A 22,508-nucleotide genomic window follows, 5' to 3' on the forward strand; every position below is an offset into this window, starting at 1 on the left:
AGTTTGGGCCAAAATCCGTCTGAAAAAATCCGGTGGATTTTGTTGTCGGAATGTCTGATCGTGTGTACAGGGCATAAGGGTTAAATGCTTGTTTAGTCTAGGGGTGCAAGGATAAGGTGTATTACCCTATCCCTCATCTTGGGAGACTCCAGTGCACCTTCTTGGTTTGTGGATGGCCCCTTAGTAACATCACACTTAATGAAGGGCAATTAACCCTCCATTGTGCGTGAGGAGGTGAGCATGTAAACTTGGACTGACGTTGTGTCAGGAGCATGTAACACTCCTGACCCATGGTAGCTACTGATCTCATTCCAGCATCCTGGTTTTGACTGAGCTGCACCCTCCCTGTCTGACTGTCCACCTGTAGAGTGATTGCTTGATACAGCCTTTGGGTGGTGTTCAAACCTGTTTTAAACCTACCAAGCCCCCGTGTGTCATGTTTGTCACAGTGTTTGCAACTAGTCTTTCAAGCTCCCTGTTTTACTGACTTTTTCCTATGCCTTGATCCCGATCTTTGCCCTAGCCCTGACAGCTAGTTTGGATTACCTTGTTATTGACCTTGGATTGGACTTTGACTATGCTCTGAACTCAGCCTGCCTTTTGACCATGGATTTGACTCTGACTACTCTTTAAATGCTGCCTGCCCTGGATCCGAACTGCCACTGACCACTCCGCCTGTCTGCCTTATGGGAAAGGGGGCTGCTATAGGCAATGAACACAGAAGCCAGCTATAGTGCCTGACCACCAATGCTAGAGGTAGGCGTGACAAGTTGCTTAAAGGGGATGCAGGATAAAGGGAGCCTGCCAGAGCCATGAATTAGATATCCCTGCACTCTAATGCCCTGTACACACAGTTGGACATTGATCGGACATTCCGACAACAAAATCCATGGATTTTTTCCGACGGATGTTGGCTCAAACTTGTCTTGCATACACACGGTCACACAAAGTTATCGGAAAATCTGATCGTTCTGAACGCGATGACGTAAAACACGTACGTCGGGACTATAAACGGGGCAGTAGCCAATAGCTTTCGTCTCTTAATTTATTCTGAGCAAGCGTGTCACTTTGTGCATCAGATTTGTGTACACACGATCGGAATTTCCGACAACGGATTTTGTTGTCGGAAAATTTTATAGCAAGCTCTCAAACTTTGTGTGTCGGAAATTCCGATGGAAAATGTGTGATGGAGCCCACACACGGTCGGAATTTCCGACAACAAGGTCCTATCACACATTTTCCGTCAGAAAATCCGACCGTGTGTACGGGGCATTAGAATAAATTAACCCCACTGCAAGGGTAAAATTTGTCTAATTCCCAGAGTTCAGCTCTAACAGAAAGCAGCCAGAAAATATTACTACTTAATTTAACTGATAACCAATTTACCTCAGATGCCTTCTTAATCCAGTGCTGGTTGAATTGTTCTTCATCCTTGAATGAGATCAAGAGTTTCACCTACAGAGTGGCTGGGAATGGAGAAGATCTGGTGTCCTATAATGTCGTAGAGGAAGTGTGGATTGCTGGCAATACCCCTTACTCTCAAGATATACAGAGGATCATGCAGAAAGACAAAGTCACATCGATGTCTATTAATTACATACTGAATAAATATTGCCCTTTATTGGCCCTTACATATTCAACTGCGGGGAAGGAAGCTTATTCAAGAAAGAGTAAGTAGCTACAATTATGCTTAAGTCGTTAAAGTGTTTGTTACCCTAAAAAAAAGTGCACAGTGCTTGTGCTGTGTAATTTGGCCCCATGTAACACCTGAAATACCTGGCTGATTCTGCCTAGCTATGCCCTCCATGGCTGCTGAGCCCTGACACCGTGGTCAGTTTATGTGCCTCTATCACCGGCAGCTCTCCTGTCATCTTCTGTGCTCCTCTCCCCCCTCCCCGCCTGTCAGCTTGTGACAGTGCCTGTTCCTTGCCTCCTGCTGCTGAAATTACCTTTAATGTTTCATATAATCCTCTGTGTTTCCTAGTACTGTGTGCCCCTGTATATTATTTAAAAAATGCCGTTCTATACCTGATTTCAGAGTGCCGCTTGGCGCTCACGTGACCAGCTGCCTCTCTCCTCCCCTACTCCTCCCCCTTCCGACTGACATCAGCGAGGGGATTCTCGGCCCCTCCTGCTCTTAGATATGGGGAGGGGAGAAGCAGCCAGTCACGTGAACGTCAAGCAGTGCTTTGACATCAGGTATAGGGTGACATTTTTAATAAAACACAGAGACAGGCACACAGGATTAGGAAACACACAGGATTATATGAAGATATGACAGTGGTTTAACAACCACTTTAACTCAAAAACAAAATTGTAAAATTTTGAAGCTCACTAAATATTTAGATGTGGTGGCTGAAAGCATTTTTTTTTTTACTTTATTTGCACCTGGTGATTTTTCCAGTAACACATCTTCCTGCCCCAGCTTGGCAACATTTACACACCATATTGTATCAAGACAGCGAAAAACAAATTAAAATTTTGGATTATTTTCTCACTCAGTTGCAGTGGTCACTGGGACATCTAGAAATGTCAAGTAGAATATGTATCCACAGAAATCAATGTATCACCCTGAATTAGAAGGTGGCAATTTAAAGCCACAAAACCTCTTTTAACCACTTCCGGCCCGGCTCACACCAATATATGTAGCAATTTTAAAGAGGGAAATCATTGGTATGGCAGCAGCTAGCTACCATAACCCCAGTATCCTCTTCTTCAGTGAGCGGTTCTGTTTTAGATAAAAGTGGTCTCCGCCACGGATTCACCGCAAGATCACTTTTATCGGTGGCGGGAGAGGGCCCCCCCCTCCTGCCACTCTCTGGTGCCCTCCACCGCTTACCGGAGCCGTCGGTAGCGGCGGAGGTGATCGGGTCCTCTCCCTGGCTTGGTATGAAGACGAGTGAGAGGAAGATGGCCCCCACCTGTCTCCATACCATTGCAGGGCAGAAGCAATGTCAAAACATCACTTCCGCCCATACTGTAGCTCTTTAAGCAACATTTATTTGTATCTATTTTTTTAAATGACATTTCATTTTTTTTATTTTTTTATTGCATTTTAGTGTAAATATGAGATTTGAGGTCTTTTTGAGCCCAGATCTCATATTTAAGAGGTCCTGTCATGCTTTTTTTCTATTACAAGGGATGTTTACATTTCTTGTAATAGGAATAAAAGTGACACAATTTTTTTTAAAAGAACAGTGTAAAAAATAAAAAATAAAAAGTAAAATAAATGAGAAAAAAAAAATGTATACGCGCCCCGTTCTGCCGAGCTCACACGCAGAAGTGAACGCATACATGAGCAGCGCCCGCTTATGAAAACGATGTTCAAACCACACATGTGAGGTATTGCCACGATCGGTAGAGCGAGAGCAATAATTCTTTCCTCTGTAACACAAAACATGCAACCTGTAGAATTTTTTTAACATCGCCTGTGGAGATTTTTAAGGGTAAAAGTTTGTTGTGATTCCATGAGTGGGTGCAATTTTGAAGCGTGACATGATGGGTATCAATTTACTTGGGGTAAAATTATCTTTCACAATATAAAAAAAAAATTGGGCTAACTTTACTGTTGTCTTATTTTTTTAATTGAAAAAAGTGTATTTTTTCCCAAAAAAGTGCGCTTGTAAGTCTGCTGTGCAAATACGGTGTGACAGAAACTATTGCAACGACTGCCATTTTATTCTCCAGGGCGTTAGAAAAATATATATATAATGTTTCGGGGTTCTAAGTAATTTTCTAGCAAAAAAACTTGTAAACACCAAATCTCAGAAACAGGCTTGGTCTTTAAGTGGTTAACTCACCTAGTTCAGCACCTGCCTGAGAACCCCAGAGAGGATCGAAGTTTAGAACTCCTGTGTCATTGAGAGCAACCTTTATAATCCTGCGTGAAGACAGGGTATTCTCCACTCGCCCTCACAGAAGGTTGTGTGTTTCTACCCTACTGGGTTACCGCAACCTTAACCTCAGCAGACTATTGTCATATTATACAGATTTATATAGTGCCAACAGTTTGTGCAGCACTTTACAACATGAGGGCAGACAGTACAGTTACAATACAATTCAATACAGGAGGAATCAGAGAGCCCTGCTCCTTAGAGATTACAATCTAAAAGGGAGGGTCAACTGATAAGAAAGGTAATAACCGTGGGGGATGAGCTGATGGAGAAAATAAAAGTACAGTTGTTAGATGGAGGCGGGATAGGCTTCTTTGAAGAGAAACGTTTTCTGGGATTGCCTAAAAGTGGACAGAGTAAAAGATAGTCAGACAGATTGGGGTAGGAAATTCCATAGGATGGGAGAGGCTCGGGAGAAGTCCTGGAGGCGGCCATGGGAGGAGGTGACGAGGAAGCTAGAGAGCAGGAGGTCCTGGGAGAAATGAAGAGGACAATTTGGTTGGTATTTTGAGACTAGGTTGGTAATGTAGCTGAGGGCTGAGTGTAGATGGTTTTGTAAGTTGTTGTTAGTATTTTGAATTTAATTTGTTGGGAGAGTGGCAGATGTAAGTAATTTCCTTGTTCATCCTATTGATACAGTTTTTTTTGAGGTAATGAACATATTTGAGTAACTTACTACAGTATAAGGGCTATCCCGCCTCCCTCTTTTCTTTTCTGGTGGATATCCCGAGTCACTACATTATAATTATATTATTATACAGGATTTTTTTACCGCCAAAAGTTTATGCATCGCGATTTGGAATGGCTGCTGGCACAGGAAATGGAAAAATAGGATCATTTTTTTTATATTTGGACTGCCTGGTCAGATTTCCGAAGTTCATCTGAATTCCTGACCTGGGCTAAAATGGACCCAGTCACTGTTCTCTCCCAGCCATGATGGAGTGTTTCTGCTATTTCCCGTGTGCATGTTTTCCTCCACTTCCCTCCCCAGATCCTTCCCTTTTTCCCAAGTGACCTTTCCCTATCTCCATATTCCCCCCCCTCCCTCCTTTTTTTCCCTCTCTCTCTTTTTTCTCTTTATCTTTCTTCCCTCCTCTTCTTCATTTATTTTTTTCCTCTTAAGTTTCAGTAAGGAAAAAAAATGTAAAAATACAATATGAATAATATACACACAGATGTACAGTATCCCCAAACGCAATTGTGGAATATAAGACTATCCAATTTTTAAATGGAATTCTTGATCCTACTAAGTGTTGAGGTAAAAAAAAAAATGTATATTGTTTAAAATTTTTTTCTTCCTCTTCTTTTTTTAATATATATACTGTATAGTATTTCGGTAATGTATACCCTTGGTAATCATTAGGTAGACATCATATCATATGCAACATTTTTTTAATAGAGGAGCTTCTTTGTATATTGTAAATTTACCCTATGTTCACACCTATGCGTTTTTAGTGCATTTTGCAGATTGCAGAAACACACTACAGTCCATAACGTGTTTCCTATGGTACTAGTTCACATCTATGCGTTTTGCGGCCAGTGCATTTTTGGAAAGGATTTTGGACTTTTTTCCTGCGATTTGCAGCTAATAGACTTCAATGGAGCTGCACCAGAAACGCAAGTGGTGCATTTTTGATGCAATTTTTGATGTGTTTTGCGGTTATTTTACCACTGTATATAGCTGGTTGCTTAGCAGTGGGCCGGGAAGCTGGCCGCTGTTTACTTAGCAACCAATGAGTCATCAGCTGTCAGCGGGGTTCCCCGCTCAAAGCTGAATGTAAAAAATAATACAAAAATTTGTCGGCAAAAAAATTTGCAAAGCAAAACGGCGTGTGGCCCCCCCAGGCCTATGCCAGGCCCTTCAGGTCTAGTATGGATTCAGAGGGGACCAACGCCAATAATTTTTTTTTAAATGGCGTGGGGTCCCCCCAAAATCCATACCAGGCCCTTATCCGAGCATGCTGCCCAGCAGGTCAGGAACAGGAGGGGACGAGCGAGCGTCCCCCCCTCCTGAACCATACCAGGGTGCATGCCCTCAACATGGGAGGGGTGGGTGCTTTGGGGCTGGGTGGCTCTGCCCTTCCACCCCAAAGCATCTTGCCCCCATGTTGATGAGGAAAAGGACCTCTTCCCAACAACCCTAGCCGGTGGTTGTCGAGGTCTGCGGGCAGGGGGCTTATCGGAATCTGGAAGCCCCCAGATCCCACCCCCTCTATGTGAATGGGTATTGGGTACATCCTACCCATTCACCAAAAAATGAAATGTAATAAAAACACAAGAGCCGTTTTTTGACAATAACTTTATTAATAGCTGTGTCTTCTCTAGCTGTCTCTTCCCGTTGTCTTCTCCTTCCCGGCTTCCCGGCCCCCTCCTTAGCATCTAGATATATACAGTGTGTTTTACAGTGCGTTTAAAGAGAAAAGAAAAAAACATAAAACACTGGTTTAAAACACAAAATGCACTGGAAAATGTGCCTCAAATACGCATCAAGCTCAGCCACATAGATGTGAACCTAGACTAAAAAATGAATTATGTCAAAAAGTATGCTTTTGTAATACAAACTTTAAAAAATAAATATGTGTTGGATAAATAGATGTTTATTTTAGCCAAGGATCCCAGACCTTCCAAAACGTTTCCAAATATGTCAATTTAAAACAGCTGAGCGGTGTCCATTGATCATTATTCAATTCAATGCAATGAAATCTAAGCTTTAGCAAAGTGGTCCCCAACCTTTTTGGCACCGGGGACTGGCTGCGTGGAAGAAAATTGTGCCAAGGCCCAGCGAGGGGGGGGGGGTGTACGCACACAGGGGGGTAAGCGAATTTCGCTGGCAATTTATCGGGGTAATAGCTGGTGTTCTGCTGTTGGTACTCCAATCATCACGGCACCATGGTTGGTATGGTGTCAGAATGATTGAAGCGCATTATTTCTTATACTACATTGTAATATAAATGAAATAGTTCAACTCACCATAATGCAGTATCAGTGGGAGCAATAAGTGTGTCACTTGCCATGCTGTCTGCCACCAGATGAGGAATGCCACTTGCCACGTCACCTGCCTGTGCAACCAGATGAGGAATGCCACTTGCCACGCTTGCCTGCCACCAGATGAGGAATGCCACATGCCATGCTGCCTGCCACCAGTTGAGGAATGCCACTTGCCACGCTGCCTGCCACCAAATGAGGAATGCCACATCACCTGCCTGTGCCACCAGATGAGGAATGCCACTTGCCACATCACCTGCCTGTCCCACCAGATGAGGATTGTCACTGTATTGGTGACACTGGTTCAGTGGTCATTTTTGAGTGAGGGCAGGAGAGCAGAGATGCAGGGCGGGCCGTGAGAGATGATGTAATCTCTCTGCTCCTTGCCGCACCTCCGACATTCTGTATGCTGTGAGGGCGGAAGAGCAGAGATGCTAGGCGGGCAGGGAGAGATGATGTCATCTCTCTGCTCCCCACCACACCTCTGACATTCCGCACGCTGAGGGCGGAAGAGCGGTGATGCTAGATGGGCGGAGAGAGATGTCATCTCTGCTCGCCAGCCTGGTTCTCTCATTCGCCCGCCCGATTTCCTCTCTGATCCACCGGTGCCTTACAATGTCATGCCGCCCGCCGCGGCCCGGCTGCAAAGACGCTACAGCCCAGGGGTTGATGACCCCTGCTCTAGCAATTATAATTTTAGCTGCAAGCAAGATTAATTTTCTGGAGTGTCTAGGAGTGTTGTTGATAGACAAGTTACGAAACACCATAGAAGCAAAGTCAAATAATGAAATATTAGTAACAGAATATATAAGATTTTATCATTTAGTCCAAAACTTTTTGACAAAACTGACATATATGGAGGCAGGGGCGGATCCAGGGGGGGCAACGGGGCAATTGCTCCCTCTGAGAAATGCGGGTGACTGTGAGAGCAGGGTGTGAGAGAGAGCCCGCCGGCGGGCGGCTCGGTAACTGAGAGAGCCGCCGGGCGGCTCCGTGAATGAAAGAGCCGCCGGGCGGCTTCATGAGTGAAAGAGGAGCCGGGCGGCTCCGTGACTGAAAGAGCCGCTGGGCAGCTCCGTGAGTGAGAGAGCCGCTGGGCGGCTCTGTGAGTGAGGGAGCCGCCGGGCGGCTCCATAGGTGAGAGAGAGAGAGCCGCCGCTGACATGTGCCGCTCAATGTGTTTGTCGGCGGGCTGCTGCCTGCTAGCCAATCAGGGAGGCGGCAGGCGGGCGAGCAGAGAGATGACATCATCTCTCACCGCCCGGCGCCTGCCCTGCATCCCTGCAGCTCAACTTCCCCCCTGCATGCAGGCAGCTGCGGCAGAAGAGAGATTACATCATCTCTCTGCTGCCTGTCTCTGGGACACAAGAGACCACCTTAGCAGGTGGCAAGTGACAATCCGCAACATGTGGCAGGCGACGTGGCAAGTGACAATCTTCATTTGGTGACAGGCGACGTGGCAAGTGACAATCTGCATCTGGTGACAGGTGACGTGGCAAGTGACAATCCGCAACATGTGGCAGGCGACGTGGCAAGTGACATGGCAAGTGACAATCCGCAATGTGGCAGGCGACGTGGCAAGTGACAATCTGCATCTGGTGTCAGGTGACGTGGCAAGTGACAATCCACAACATGTGGCAGGTGACGTGGCAAGTGACAATCTGCATCTGGTGACAGGTGACGTGGCAAGTGACAATCCGCAACATGTGGCAGGCGACATGGCAAGTGACATGGCAAGTGACAATCCGCAACGTGGCAGGCGACGTGGCAAGTGACATGGCAAGTGACAATCCGCAATGTGGCAGGCGACGTGGCAAGTGACATGGCAAGTGACAATCTGCAACATGGCAGGCGACGTGGCAAGTGACAATCTGCATCTGGTGACAGGCGACGTGGCAAGTGACAATCCGTATCTGGTGACAGGTGACGTGGCAAGTGACACACTCGGGGCTCCCACTGATTCTGCATTATGGTGAGTTAAACTATTTAATTTTTTATAACAATGTAATTATAGTAATAATGCGCTTCAATCATCCTGACACCATAACAACCATGGTGCCGTGATGATTGAAGCGCCAACACCAGCCATTTCCCCGATAGATGTACCCCAATAAAATATATTTTCTGGCAATGCCCCTCCCGAGACTAGACTTTGGATCCGCCCCTGTATGGAGGATTGTTCCAGAATGATTGCAATATCTAAAACAGGGGTCTCCAAACTATGCCCCAAGGGCCACATGCAGCCTACTATAAAGTTTTACCTGGCGCACAGCTGCTGTGCACAGTCTTCGCTTCTTCCCCGATCAACAGTAACTGATGTAAGGTGGGACTCTACTGGGGACACTAATGTAAGGTGAGAATCTAATGGAGACACTGATGTAAGGGGGGACTCTAATGGGGACATTGATGTAGGGGGGGAATCTATTGGGGACATTGATGTAAGGTAATACTCTAATGGGGACACTGATGTAAGGGGGGACTGTAATGGGGACACTGATGTAAAGGGGGACTGTAATGGGGACATTAATGTAAGGGGGGACTGTAATGGGGACACTGATGTAAGGGGGGACTGTAATGGCGATACTTATGTAAGGTAAAACTCTAATGGGGCACTGATGTAAGGGGGACTCTAATGGGGACATTGATGTAAGTGGGGACTCTAATGGGGACACTGATGTAAGGGGGACTGTAATGGCGATACTTATGTAAGGTAATACTCTAATGGGGCACTGATGTAAGGGGGACTCTAATGGGGACACTGATGTAAGTCGGGACTCTAATGGGGACACTGATGTAAGGTTATACTCTAATGAGGACACTGATATAAGGCAGGACTCCAATAAAGATGCTGATGGAAGACTGGACTCTAATGAAGACATTGATGTAAGGTGGGACTTTGCTTTGTTTTTGCTTTGTTCTCTTTTGTTGAATCATATCATGTTGAAAACAAAAGAGATCCAAGTAAAAGGTATTAATTCATTTAAATTGTATTAACTAATTTATTATCAAGCTGGTACTGTGTATACCACTGATCTATAACTTCAATAATCATGGTTTTATTGAATTATTATTAAAAATATATATTTTTAATTATTAATAATTAATAAAAAGTGGCATTTTTAATCAACTTTTCTCCACATATCTCAGTCCAGCCACAGGTCTACCTTACCAGGAAATCTCATGAATCTGAAACAGAGGTCATCTGTATGGTGACCGGCTTCTATCCAAAACCAATTAATGTAAGCTTGTGGAAGGAGGAGAACAAAATGGATGATGTGATGTCAACTGGGGCTCTACCCAATGGAGACGGCACTTACCAGTTAACAGTGCTGACAACTATAAATATGGCAGAAGAGCAAAGTATCTACTGTCAGGTGGAGCACAGCAGTTTAAAAGAACCACTAATAGTACATCTGGGTGAGTATCCATAAAGTACGGCAATGTGAAATTTTGGAAGAAAGAAATTCTAGAAAATCAGAGGTAATTTCAGCGGAGTTCCAGAAATTCAGCAACTTTGTAAAAAGTTCAGCATGCATAGGAGTTGATTTACTAAAACGAGAGTGTAGAATCAGGTGCAGCTGTGCATGGTAGCCAATCAGCTTCTAACTTCAGCTTGATCATTTAAAAAAAAAACTGGAAGCTGATTGGTTTCTAGGCAGAGCTGCACCACATTTAGCACTCTCCAGTTTTAGTAAAACAACCCATATCAGTTCATTCCAATTAGGTGCATGTCACCTCTGGGACTTATCTCTATTACTTATATGTGACAGGTTTATTGCACTCCAGGAGGATACACTCCAGATGTGAGAAGAGAGAAGCACACAGAGCAGCTGTGCCCATCTCTCCCCTCTGCTGCCCATTCAAAAATGCCTTTGTATTTTGTGACTTAGTTCATAAAATATAAAGCTTATACAGTGCCTTGAAAAAGTATTCATACTCCTTGAAATTTTTCCACATTTTGTCATCTTACAACCAAAAACATAAATGTATTTTATTGGGATTTTATGTGATAGACCAACACAAAGTGGCACATAATTGTGAAGTGGAAGGAAAATAATAATGGATTTCAATTTGTTTTTACAAATAAATATATGAAAAGTGTGGTGTGCATTTGTATTCAGCCCCCCTGAGTTAATACTTTGTAGAGCCACCTTTCACTGCAATTACAGCTGCAAGTCTTTTTGGGGATGTCTCTACCAGCTTTGCACATCTAGAGAGTGACATTTTTGCCCATTCTTCTTTGCAAAATAGCTCAAGCTCTGTCAGATTGGATGGAGAGTGTCTGTGAACAGCAATTTTCAAGTCTTGCCACAGATTCTCAAATGGATTTAGGTCTGGACTTTGACTGGGCCATTCTAACACATGAATATGCTTTGATCTAAACCATTCCATTGTAGTTCTGGCTGTATGTTTAGGGTCGTTGTCCTGCTGGAAGGTGAACCTCCGCCCAAGTCTGAAGTCTTTTGCAGACTGTAACAGGTTTTCTTCTACGCTTGCCCTGTATTTGGCTCCATCCATCTTCCCATCAAGTCTGACCAGCTTCCCTGTCCCTGCTGAAGAAAAGCATCCTCACAATATGATGTTGCCACCACCATCTTTCACGGTGGGAATGTTGTGTTCAGGGTGACGTGCAGTGTTAGTTTTGCTTTTTAGCTTTTATCGTTTTGCTTTTAGACCAAAAAGTTCAATTTTGGTCTCATCTGACCAGAGCACCTTCTTCCACATGTTTGCTGTGTCCCCCACATGGCTTCTCGCAAACTGCAAACAGGACTTCTTATGGCTTTCTTTCAACAATGGCTTTCTTCTTGCCACTCTTCCATAAAGGCCAGACTTGTGCAGTGCAGGACTAATAGTTGTCCTGTGGACAGATTCTCCCACCTGAACTGTGGATCTCTGCAGCTCCTCCAGAGTTACCATGGGCCTCTTGGCTGCTTCTCTGATTAATGCTCTCCTTGCTCAGCCTGTCAGTTAAGGTGGACGGCCATGTCTTGGTAGGTTTGCAGTTGGGCCATACTCTTTCCATTTTCGCATGATGGATTGAACATTGCTCCATGAGATGTTCAAAGCTTGGGATATTTTTTTTTTAACCTAACCCTGCTTTAAAACTTCTCCACAACTTTATCCCTGACCTGTCTGGTGTGTTCCTTGGCCTTTATGATGCTGTTTGTTAAATAAGGTTCTCTAACAAACTTCTGAGGGCTTCACAGAACAGCTGAATTTATACTGAGATTAAATTCCACACAGGTGGACTCTATTTACTAATTAGGTGACTTCTGAAGGCAATTGGTTCAACTAGATTTTAATTTGGGGTATCAGAGTAAAGGGGGCTGAATACAAATGCACGCCGCACTTTTCAGACATTTATTTGTAAAAAAAAATTAAAAGCCATTTATCATTTTCCTTCCACTTCACAATTGTGCCACTTTGTGTTGGTCTATCACATGAAATCCCAATAAAATACATTTTTTACGTTTTTGGTTGCAACATGACAAAATGTGGAAAATTACAAGGGGTATGAATACTTTTTCAAGGCACTGTATACATGGGCAGAAGAAGGGGAGGGGTGGGCATAGCAGTTCCAGCGACTCTGCTCTTGAAGGAACTCTGAGCACAGTGAGCATCAGAGCTCCGGAGAGGCAGCAGGCACTTTGTTCGACTTAACTCATGGAGTGCCTGCAGTTTTTACAAAGCAGCTGAATTCCTGGAGTTCAGCTTCAAAGTAAAATTGTCATAAGAGAAATATAGCGGTTGTTATGATCTTCTTTAAAAATTAATAACTGTCTGGCTTCAGTAATTCCAAGTCAATGTCCTAGGACAAGCATTCAAAGTCAGAATATCTCATCTGTCTACTTGTGCAGAGTTCCTGACTCATTGCAGCCAAAGTATCGACATGACAGCCAGACAACGAATATTTTCAGAAAGATAGATCAGCAAGAACAACCTCCCATTGAGAAGCTGTACTCCTTAGGGTGCTCAACCAGCATAATCAGCTGGTGCTCATAGTGGCCTCAATTATTGGTGCTGTGCAAAACCAAGATGAAGAGACGGGAAGTCACCAGCCCTTCAGCATTGTTCCTTTTCACACTTTCATTGATGGAACCAATTTCACATAAATTAAGAATTGCTGACCAGTTCTTTCCTTCAGCTTCCAGTGCTGAACAGAGCAGTGAGGGAGTGAAGGAAGGGATGTGCTGCTGGGGACGGGGTGGAGGACTAAGAACCTTTGGTCTAGGGGCAATTACAACCAAATCGCCAATTATGTCAAATATTAAGTGTATTGTGCAAAGTGTGCCATGGTGCCTCAATGATTGTTGGCCACGATGAGAATTAGGTATTTCTAAAGGATGTGGTGGATTGTGGCAAACCGTTTCATATCTTGGCCATTTGGTTGTAATTGCCCCTAGACCAAAGGTTTAGTTCTCCACCCCGTCCCCAGCAGCATATCCCTTCTTTCACTCCCTCACTGCTCTGTTCAGCACTGGAAGTCGAAGGAAAGAACTGGTCAGCAATTCTTAATCTTTGTGAAGTTGGTTCCAGCAATGAAAGTGTGAAAAGGAACAATGCTGAAGTGCTGGTGACTTCCCGTCTCTTCATCTTGGTTTTGCACAGCACCAATAATTGAGGCCACTATCAGCACCCGCTGATTACGCTGGCTGAGCACCCTAAGGAGTACAGCTTCTCATTCCCGCACAGCTATTACCTTTTGTATCAATTGACCCTTCCTTTTTAGATCGTAAGCTGTAACGAGCAGGGCCCTCTGATTCCTCTTGTATCAAATTGTAATGTAACTGTAATGTCTGCCCTCATGTTGTAAAGCACTGCGCAAACTGTTGGCTCTATATAAAACCTGTATAATAATAATATAATAATAATATCTTCCAGCATCGGCTTCATTTACAGATCTAATTCAGTCACATGATATCTCAGAGCCACAAAGAAAATTGGTTCTGCAAGACTTCCTTCCGCACAGTGCTATGATCACAGGTTGGAACAGGAAGCATGAAGCTATATAATGTCCAGCACCTGATTGCGGGTCCCGTTCTGATCAATGTCTGATTAGTGAAGTATCTCTTGAGGGCCACCAACCCAACATATCTTGTTACTACTGGCCCAAGGAGGAAAGTGCCTCTCCTGTCCATCACCCAGTTCTCCCGTAGTAGGGTGTTAAATCAAATCTGCTGCTTTGCCCTAAATATGAAAAACAAAAGTTTTCTGTTTAACTGTGCAAACAATGGATGCAAAAATAGAAGGGAGAAAAAGAGGAACTGAAAATAGAACTAACGAATATACTGTTCCATCCCTGTGTCATAGCTTGAATCACAAAGCTACTGTATATGTATTTTGTCATAATGATTGTCTTCACAGCCATGTGGTTGTTTTTTCAGCCCATGTTAAAAATACCAATCAATATGGCCAATAATACGTTTAGAACTTAGTAATGTGACACTTCAATTAAAAAAAGTGAGTGGGTGTATGGGTCCTCTTAATAGTGATCTTAGCACAGAAAGGTTCTTATTCCTACCATGTAATGTCTTTTATGTGCATCTTTTACTCTAAGGCCCCTTTCACACTGGGGCGGTGGGGGCGTCGGCGGTACAACAGCGCTTTTTAGCGCTGCTGTACCGTCGTTCTTGCAGCGGTATTCGGCCGCTAGCGGTGCGGTTTTAACCCCCGCTGGCGGCCAAAAAAGGGTTAAAATCCCTCGTACAGCGCGGCTATAGCCACGGCATTGCCGCGGTATAGCCGCGCTGTCCCACTGATTTCAATGGGCAGGAGCGGTGAAGGAGAGGTGAATACACCGCTCCTTCACCGCTCCAAAAAAGCGGTTTGCAGGACTTTTTTCACCGTCCTGCCTGCGCACCGCTTCAGTGTGAAAGCCCTCGGGATTTCACACTGAACAAGCAGCGGAGGCTGTTTAGGGGCGGTTTGCAGGCGGTATTTTTAGCGCAATACCGCCTGCAAACCGCCCCAGTGTGAAAGGGGTCTTATGGTCATTTTTTTACCTGGTTGTTATTATTTTATTTTATTTGTATTTGATTTGTTTTTGGTTTGTACAGATTATTTGCTTTTGACACTAACATTTTGCATATCAGCATTAAGTTTTTATTAGTTGATCTTTTACGGCATAGATTTGTATTGGTGCATCACATTTTCAGCCTGTTACTATAACTGTAAAATTGATTTTTTTTAGCTTTCTACACAGTAAGAACAAGTTAGAACCTTTGTTGGGTTTGATGTCACTGGAAAAAAAAAGCGAGGGAAAATTTAATGATCAGCTTTTAACTTTACCTTTAGACCCCTTTCACACGGAAGGCATTTTAGCGCTAAAAATAACGCCTGTAATGCGCCTGAAAAATGCCTCATCTGCAATCCCAGTGTGAAAGCCAGAGTGTTTTCACACTGGGGCGCTGCACTGGCAGGACGTCAAAAAAGTCCTGCAAGCTGCTTCTTGGAGGCGCTATAGGAGCGGTGTATATACCGCTCCTAAAGCGCCCCTGCCCATTGAAATCAATGGGCAGCTCCGCCGAAGTGCCTGCAAAGTGCCTTGGCAGTGGCGCTTTGCGGGCGCTTTTAACCCTTTATTCACCCACTAGCGGGGGTTAAAAGCACCCTGCTAGCGGCCGAAAAGTGCTTCTAAAACGACGGTAAAGTACCGCTAAAACTAGCGGCGCTTTACCGCCAATGCCCCCGCACTGTCAGTGTGAAAGGGCTCTTAACTTATCTGCTTGTTTATGCTCAGGACTGAAGCTCAGGTCTCTGCTGTGCACACCTGCCTTCATTAGTTATCTTTAAAGTGAGGCCACATTTACCCTCAGGGCCACTGATGGGGGGACCACCAGTCCTTCTGTAGGGGGCCCGGGCTCCATCACTTATCAGGGGGCCCGGCTGGCAGCTTCAGACTTCATGTAGGATGTCACTGTACAGTCAGTCAGTGTACATAAGATACATAATATACTGTTCCCCAACAGAGTCCCGGGTATTCATATTCACTGCTGGGCTGAGGGTAGCCCTGGGGGGGCCCCATCTGTTCACCTCTGGAGCTGGGAGACTGTAGATCACTTTTTTTTTCATTTTAGGGTGCCCCCTGGGGGACTTACACACACTTTCCTGTCATGTGAGTCCCGGTTCTTTAAGTCCCATATGCTGGCCTGCACACTGCCTGTTTCCCTTAACAGGTAAGTACAGAGGAAATCAAACAGAAGAAGAGTGCTGGCAAGCTAGGGACAGCTGGCTGGAGCCTGGAACTGGAAACTATCAGTGCAGGGCAGGCACAGAGACGAGTCCAGCACTGGAGACACAGAGGGATCGCTGGCTCTGGCAGAAGTCACACAGGGAATGTACAATTCCATGACATGACACAGCACACACCTGTTACCATGCCCTGACCGTTGCCTATACTCATTTATATAGTAGGGACTCCTGTCCCTAACTCCTGTGTCCATTCATCACTGAAGCAAAGTAAACTTTGTTTACAATGCTTCAGTTTGTGAATGAGCAGGAAGCCTCAGAGCACATCCTATTCATTCATCTATGCAGCTGAAGCTGTAGGGAAAGAGACTGATAAATCTATGTCCTCAGTCACTTTCGGCCCTGTCAGGTAGACTGTAAGGGACCCCGTGATTTCTAACAGCAGCCTTGATCATGATGATAATTATGATGATCATTGAAGGAAGGACAGTGAAAGGCTTATGCAGTGTACACACGGTCTGACTTTTCGACCAGACTTGTCCGACAGACGCCGACGGTCCAAATCCGACGAACAATCCGATCATGTGTGGGCTTCACCGGACCTTCAGCGGACTTTTCCAGTCGCAAATCTGATGGACTTTAGATTTGGAACATGCTTCAAATCTTTACATCGTAACTCTACCGGACCCAGAAATCCACTCATCTGTATGCTAGTCCGACGGACAAAAACCGACACTAGGGCAGCTATTGGCTACTGGCTATCAACTTCCTTATTTTAGTCCGGTGTACGTCATCACGTACGAATCCATCCGACTTTGGTGTGATCGTATGTAAGCAAGTCCGTTTGTTAAAAAGTCCATCGGAAGTCCGTCAAAAGTCCGTCGAAAGTCTGCTGGAAAGTCTGTCGGACAAGTCCGGTCGAAAAGTCTGCCCGTGTGTACGTGGCCTTAGCTCTATATATATAATATATATATATATATATATATATATATATATATATATATATAAAAGAGATATCCATTTATCCATACCAAATGACCACAATGCTTAATGAAAGACCAAAATGGTCAAGCTGGCCATAGATGGTTAGAATCCTGGCAGGTTCAGCAGGAACCAGCCGAGATTTCAACCATCTATGGGAAGACCGATTGTACGCAAGACGATTCACTTAATAGACTTGGGTACAGCCAGCCTGTTGGATTTTACATGTAGGTATTGCTAGAAGCTATTATAGCTGGTATCAATAACCACTGTGTTCTCCTGGCAGGGAAGGCTCCCCCTACCAGGAGAACACAATAGCTCTGCAGGAAAGATTCCCCCATCAACACAGTGAGTGTTGATGGGGTAATCGAGTAATTTTCTGTTCTTCAACCCGTTGTTGCAGGAAAGAAAATTGCATCATCTATGGCCTGCCTTAGTCCCCTATCACACAGGATGGACTCCGCTTGCTCAGAGGGGATCTCTTCACTGATCCCCACTGATCAGAGCAGAGCGGGCAGATGACAGGTCCATGTCCGCTCAGTTTATGCAGAGCAGACATGGACAGAGCCCACTCTGCTCTATGTGCGGTCGAGTGTAAATGGACTCTATTGTCTATTTATACCTAACTGCCCTCTGATACGATCAACCTAAATGGAGGAGGGCAGACCTCTTCCGTTTTTTTAAATGGACCAGATCGGAGGTATTGGGGTGTAAACAGACACAAGTCCGTTTACATCCGCCGCTACATAGAGGTGATGGGAGGGTTTGATTGGGCCTGCCCAGGGCCACCGGTAAGAGGGTACCATCAGGCCTCTTGTAGGGGATCCAAGCCTTGTTACTTATCAGGGGGGCCCAGCCGGCAGCTTCAGACTTCATATAGAAGATAACAATCCCTTGAAGACAAAGCTGCATTTTTTAAGTCAGGTGGGCAGGGTCAAGAGGGTGGGTCAGGGGTGGGATTTTGGGGGCCCCATCAGGTAGGCTGTATGGGGACCCATGATTTCTAAGAGCGGCCCTGTTTACCCTTACACCATTCTTACTATTACACATAATCTTGTAATACCTAGACATGTGCATGATGAAAAAAATTTGTTTTGATTCGTTAATCTAGTTATTTGATTAACTAGTTACTGGTTAGTTATTAGTTATTTAATTTTGTTAAATTCGGTTGATTAGTTTAATTCGTATTCGGGATTCGTATTCAGCTTTTTTTTGTCTTTTTTCGATTGTTCTTAGAATTTACAGATTTTTTTCGATTCGAATCGTTCAAATCGCTAAATTTTGAATCAGTCGAAATGAAAATGTTATATTTTTTTTAATTCGAATGCGGCAAAGCGAACAAACAAAAGCAAAAGAAAAATCTTTACCAAAACTATTACAATGACTCTTTAAATCACCTTTGGCTTAATAAAAACAGCATTATTTCAAAAAGGCACGCTAATAACAAACACAGTTCTTGATTTCAGAAATATGTTTACAGTTCGAATTCGAATGGAGTTCGATGTAAAATTTGATTCAAACTTCAATTTGAATTTCCGAAATTCGGAGGAATTTGAATTTCGTTTAGTTATTCTGAGCATTCACTAAACTTCGTAATTCGGGTATTTGGATTTATCCAAATCTCCGAATAACAAAAACTGGGAAGTGAGGAGGGGTTGGAACCATGGAACGGTGCTCAGCGGTGGGTAGGGGGCACAGACAAGGGGTGACTCAGAAGAAGGGAGTTCCTGCACCTATTCTCTGAGAAAAAAAAGCCCTGGTCTTAGGACATAGCAGCACTGAGGCCAGAGGGTCCTTATCGGACACTGCGTCCTCAGTGCAGCTCTGAAATTATTGAGCTTTGTCTCTGGCCACTGTGCCTTGTCACACAGACAAGATTTTGGATTAAAGGCTTTGCAGCCGGTTGGACAAAGGTCTGCCTTGCTTTTGGTTGACGGCATACAAAACAATCATGAAGTAAGGACAGAGCGTTGTCACCATATAACAGAAAATGCCTGAATACAGTCTTTCATGGCAGGATCACCAGTTATTATAAAAAAAGCTTCAAATTTCAAAATATTTCAACTGACTTTTGAAATGACATTATTATGTTAAAGTTTATATGAGGTTTTAGTAGTTGGGTTTACACATGCTTGAAGAGGACTTTTATGAAACAAAAAAAAGAAAAAAAAAAAGTGGACTTCACGTAATATTTTCTATTTAGCAATCACAGTTTTTTTGAGCCCAGCAATACATTTTAATATTGACGTAATTTCATCACCTCTTCAGATGAGATACATCACACCCCGATCGGACTGGTCGTAGGAATAACAGTTGCTGTCATTGTGTGTGTGATCGGTTTGGCGTGCTTTATGAAGCTGTATAAAAAGCACAGGTAAGATATTATCATTGAGAGATATAAATGTATTGTGGTGCTTACAGTAAAACATCCCATGCATTCCATAATCATTCCATGAGAAGCCTAGATTTCACATGATCTCCTCTTGATTTTATTTCAGGACACAAGCCATATTTTAGTAATGTAGCGCACTACCCCCGTAGGAGCTGCTGGGTAGTTCATTCTTTTCTGTAGTGTGTTTCCGTTACCCCCCCTTCCTTCATAGATTGACACAGCAGACAGTTCATAACATTTAATTTTATTCTTTTCTGGCACTCATTGCGGTACTGCATCACAGAGTCACTCTGAATAACTCTTACAGATTTGGCATTAAGTAAAGCAAATCCTGTGAATACATAGCCCAGATCATGTAGAGCCACTGTGAATGACTCTTAACCTGCACTTGCTTACGATTACAGTTTGCAGCTTTCCTTCCTCCTGTTTACTGCTACTTCTTGACCGTACAGCACTTCCAAGTATAACCAAAGAACGTTACTCTGAATAAAGTTCCTTGGGCTGACAGATCGGATTTCTCTGAGGTATTAATTCTTTAAGGCCCAACTCCCTTTGCACAGACTTCTGTATTGACCCGCACACCAATGCTCTTTGCGAGGTATTGATTTTCTAAGGCCGAAGATCTGTACCTTCTCCTCCAAGACCCGCACTTTAACACCTTTATGTCTCTTAGAAGCACTGTTTCCCTGGTTTTCCACTCACTTGTACTCCTGAGCAACCGTCCATGCTTGCCACAGAAGGTCCTCTCCCAGTCTTTGTTTCTGTTAATAGTAGCAACTTCCTCCTGATGTCTCCTCCATTTCTCCTCTCCACATGGCACATTCCCCTCCCCAGAGGTGAGAGCACCCGAGCTGCACCAGCCTCTACATGCTGTCTTCTTCTCCAAAATCCCCCCAAAAGCATGTGACCTTTGCTTTTATAGCAGTCCCGCCTCTGCCCAAGCAAAACAATAATTGGTTCAGAGACGTTTCCAAAACTACCTGCCACCCTATTCCTTTAGTCCACCCACTTTCCAGAACCTTTCATGTGTAGCACTGACCCCTGACCTCCGCCCACCACAGAGCAGCGGTCACCTGGTGACACAAGGGTACTGTGAGGTCGGTGCTGCTTGGTGGGCTGAAGAGGATGGACATCAGGGCCCCCAGGAGGGCCAAGAGTTTGGTGACAGTCCAGAGGCCCCCGCAGTGCGGAGGCAGATCCTCACCCTGCAGTCTCTGAACCCCGGGTGCTGGCGGCGGTGCAGTATGCTGTGAGGGGGCCCATCATCACCAAGGTCGGGGAGATCGAGAGGGGGCTACAGAGGGTGAGTGGCTACAACTGCCAGCATGACCATGACAGGAGGACTAAAACTGCCAGCATGATCATAATGTCAGGGGGACTCTAACTGCCAGCATGACCATAATGTCAGGGGGACTATAGCTGCCAGCATGACCATAATGTCAGGGGGACTATAACTGCCAGCATGACCATAATGTCAGGGGGACAATAACTGTCAGCATGACCATAATGTCAGGGGGACTATAACTGCCAGCATGACCATAATGTCAGGGGGACTATAGCTGCCAGCATGACCATAATGTCAGGGGGACTATAACTGCCAGCATGACCATAATGTCAGGGGGACTATAACTGCCAGCATGACCATAATGTCAGGGGGACTATAACTGCCAGCATGACCATAATGTCAGGGGGACTATAATTGCCAGCATGACCATAATGTCAGGGGGAGTATAACTGCCAGCATGACCATAATGTCAGGGGGACTATAGCTGCCAGCATGACCATAATGTCAGAAGGACTATAACTGCCAGCATGACCATAATGTCAGGGGGAGTATAACTGTCAGCATGACCAAAACGTCAGGGGGACTATAACTGCCAGTGTAGCCTGAGTTACAGGGAAATTAGAAGTTCCTGTATGCATAGGATAACACGCACTGTATGTACGCAACGCACTCCTGAACCTTACACTCTGTACGTAACGCACTTCCTAACCTCACACTCTGTACGTAATGCACTCCTGAATCCTTCCACACTTTGTGTAACACACTCTTCCACAGTGTGTGCAAAACCATTTGTAATGGAAGCTTTTTATTCTTTTTTTTTTAAACGATTGTGCAGGGGTTTGTGTTTGTGAGACTCTTGCTTGTGGCACAGCAATCAAAATAGGAAGCCCGGGTTTTGTTTACCCACGCCCCATAAGCCCCTCCCGCTCTTAGTCATTTGGTCACACCCATTTTTTCCGCTGCATGCGTAGTGACACTTCCTCTCTCAAGTGTCCCTCATTCTGAAGTTCAAAAGTTGGGAGGTATGCAGCTGTGGCGTATAAGTGTGCAGTAAAAGTGAAATCATAAAGGCAAATTCACAATACTCAATATAATTTACCTGTCTGTAGTTACCTTACCCTCCTCTTGGCTGGTGATGAAGAGGAAAACAACACAATTGTACTTGAATAATAACCTTATTTTACTGTAATTGTTTTAGAAAGATTAAACTACAATGGTTGTACTGTCAGACCAACATAGTCTGACAGTCAACTGGACTTTATATTACAAAAATGCAATACAGGTACAAAATGTCTGAATAATATATGAGTGGTGTAACAAAGTAAATAGGATAACCATCAAAGTGAACTTATCTCACTGTGAGCACTATCCTATTTCCTGTGCACTTTATCACTACACTGAATCAAAGACTAACTTGGTAGAGTGTAGTACAACAATTAGAGAGCTCCCTCATTTAGTATCACACTACCCCAATATAGTAAAGGGACACAAGGCCTTGTGTTTTACTAAGCAGTCCTTCTTTGTTCTTCTTTTCTTCTGCTAGCAAAGTAGATTTGTAATCCAAAGGGTTAGCGACTCCTGATCAAAGTAGACTGAAAATCTGACAGTGAGGTTCTGGTGCAGCAGCACTATAACTGACTTTGAGGCCAGGGACTCAGTACTAAATCCTCTTGAATTTCGCTTGTGGGACTATGAGTCTCAGCAACTCTGTCTTGTGTAGACGGATGTAATAAAGTGCATCAAGAAACTTGTGGGCAACAGCCCTCTCACCCAACCAGGACAG

At 44.4% G+C, this 22,508-nt stretch overlaps 1 protein-coding gene across 2 annotated transcripts in view; it reads left to right on the forward strand.

Annotated features, from left to right (window-relative positions):
• The window catches only part of LOC141107539 (antigen-presenting glycoprotein CD1d1-like), a 55,717-nt gene that overhangs the window by 17,322 nt on the left and 15,887 nt on the right, over positions 1 to 22,508 (forward strand). For both annotated transcript variants that reach the window (XM_073598342.1, XM_073598343.1), the window contains exons 3-5: positions 1,392 to 1,670; positions 10,026 to 10,295; positions 19,317 to 19,422. In XM_073598342.1, the coding sequence (XP_073454443.1) occupies positions 1,392 to 1,670; positions 10,026 to 10,295; positions 19,317 to 19,422 (655 nt within the window). The remainder of the gene's footprint in view (positions 1 to 1,391; positions 1,671 to 10,025; positions 10,296 to 19,316; positions 19,423 to 22,508) is intronic.

Source organism: Aquarana catesbeiana, linkage group LG09, assembly GCF_042186555.1.
Source record: "Aquarana catesbeiana isolate 2022-GZ linkage group LG09, ASM4218655v1, whole genome shotgun sequence".
NCBI classification, from domain to species: Eukaryota; Metazoa; Chordata; class Amphibia; order Anura; family Ranidae; genus Aquarana; species Aquarana catesbeiana.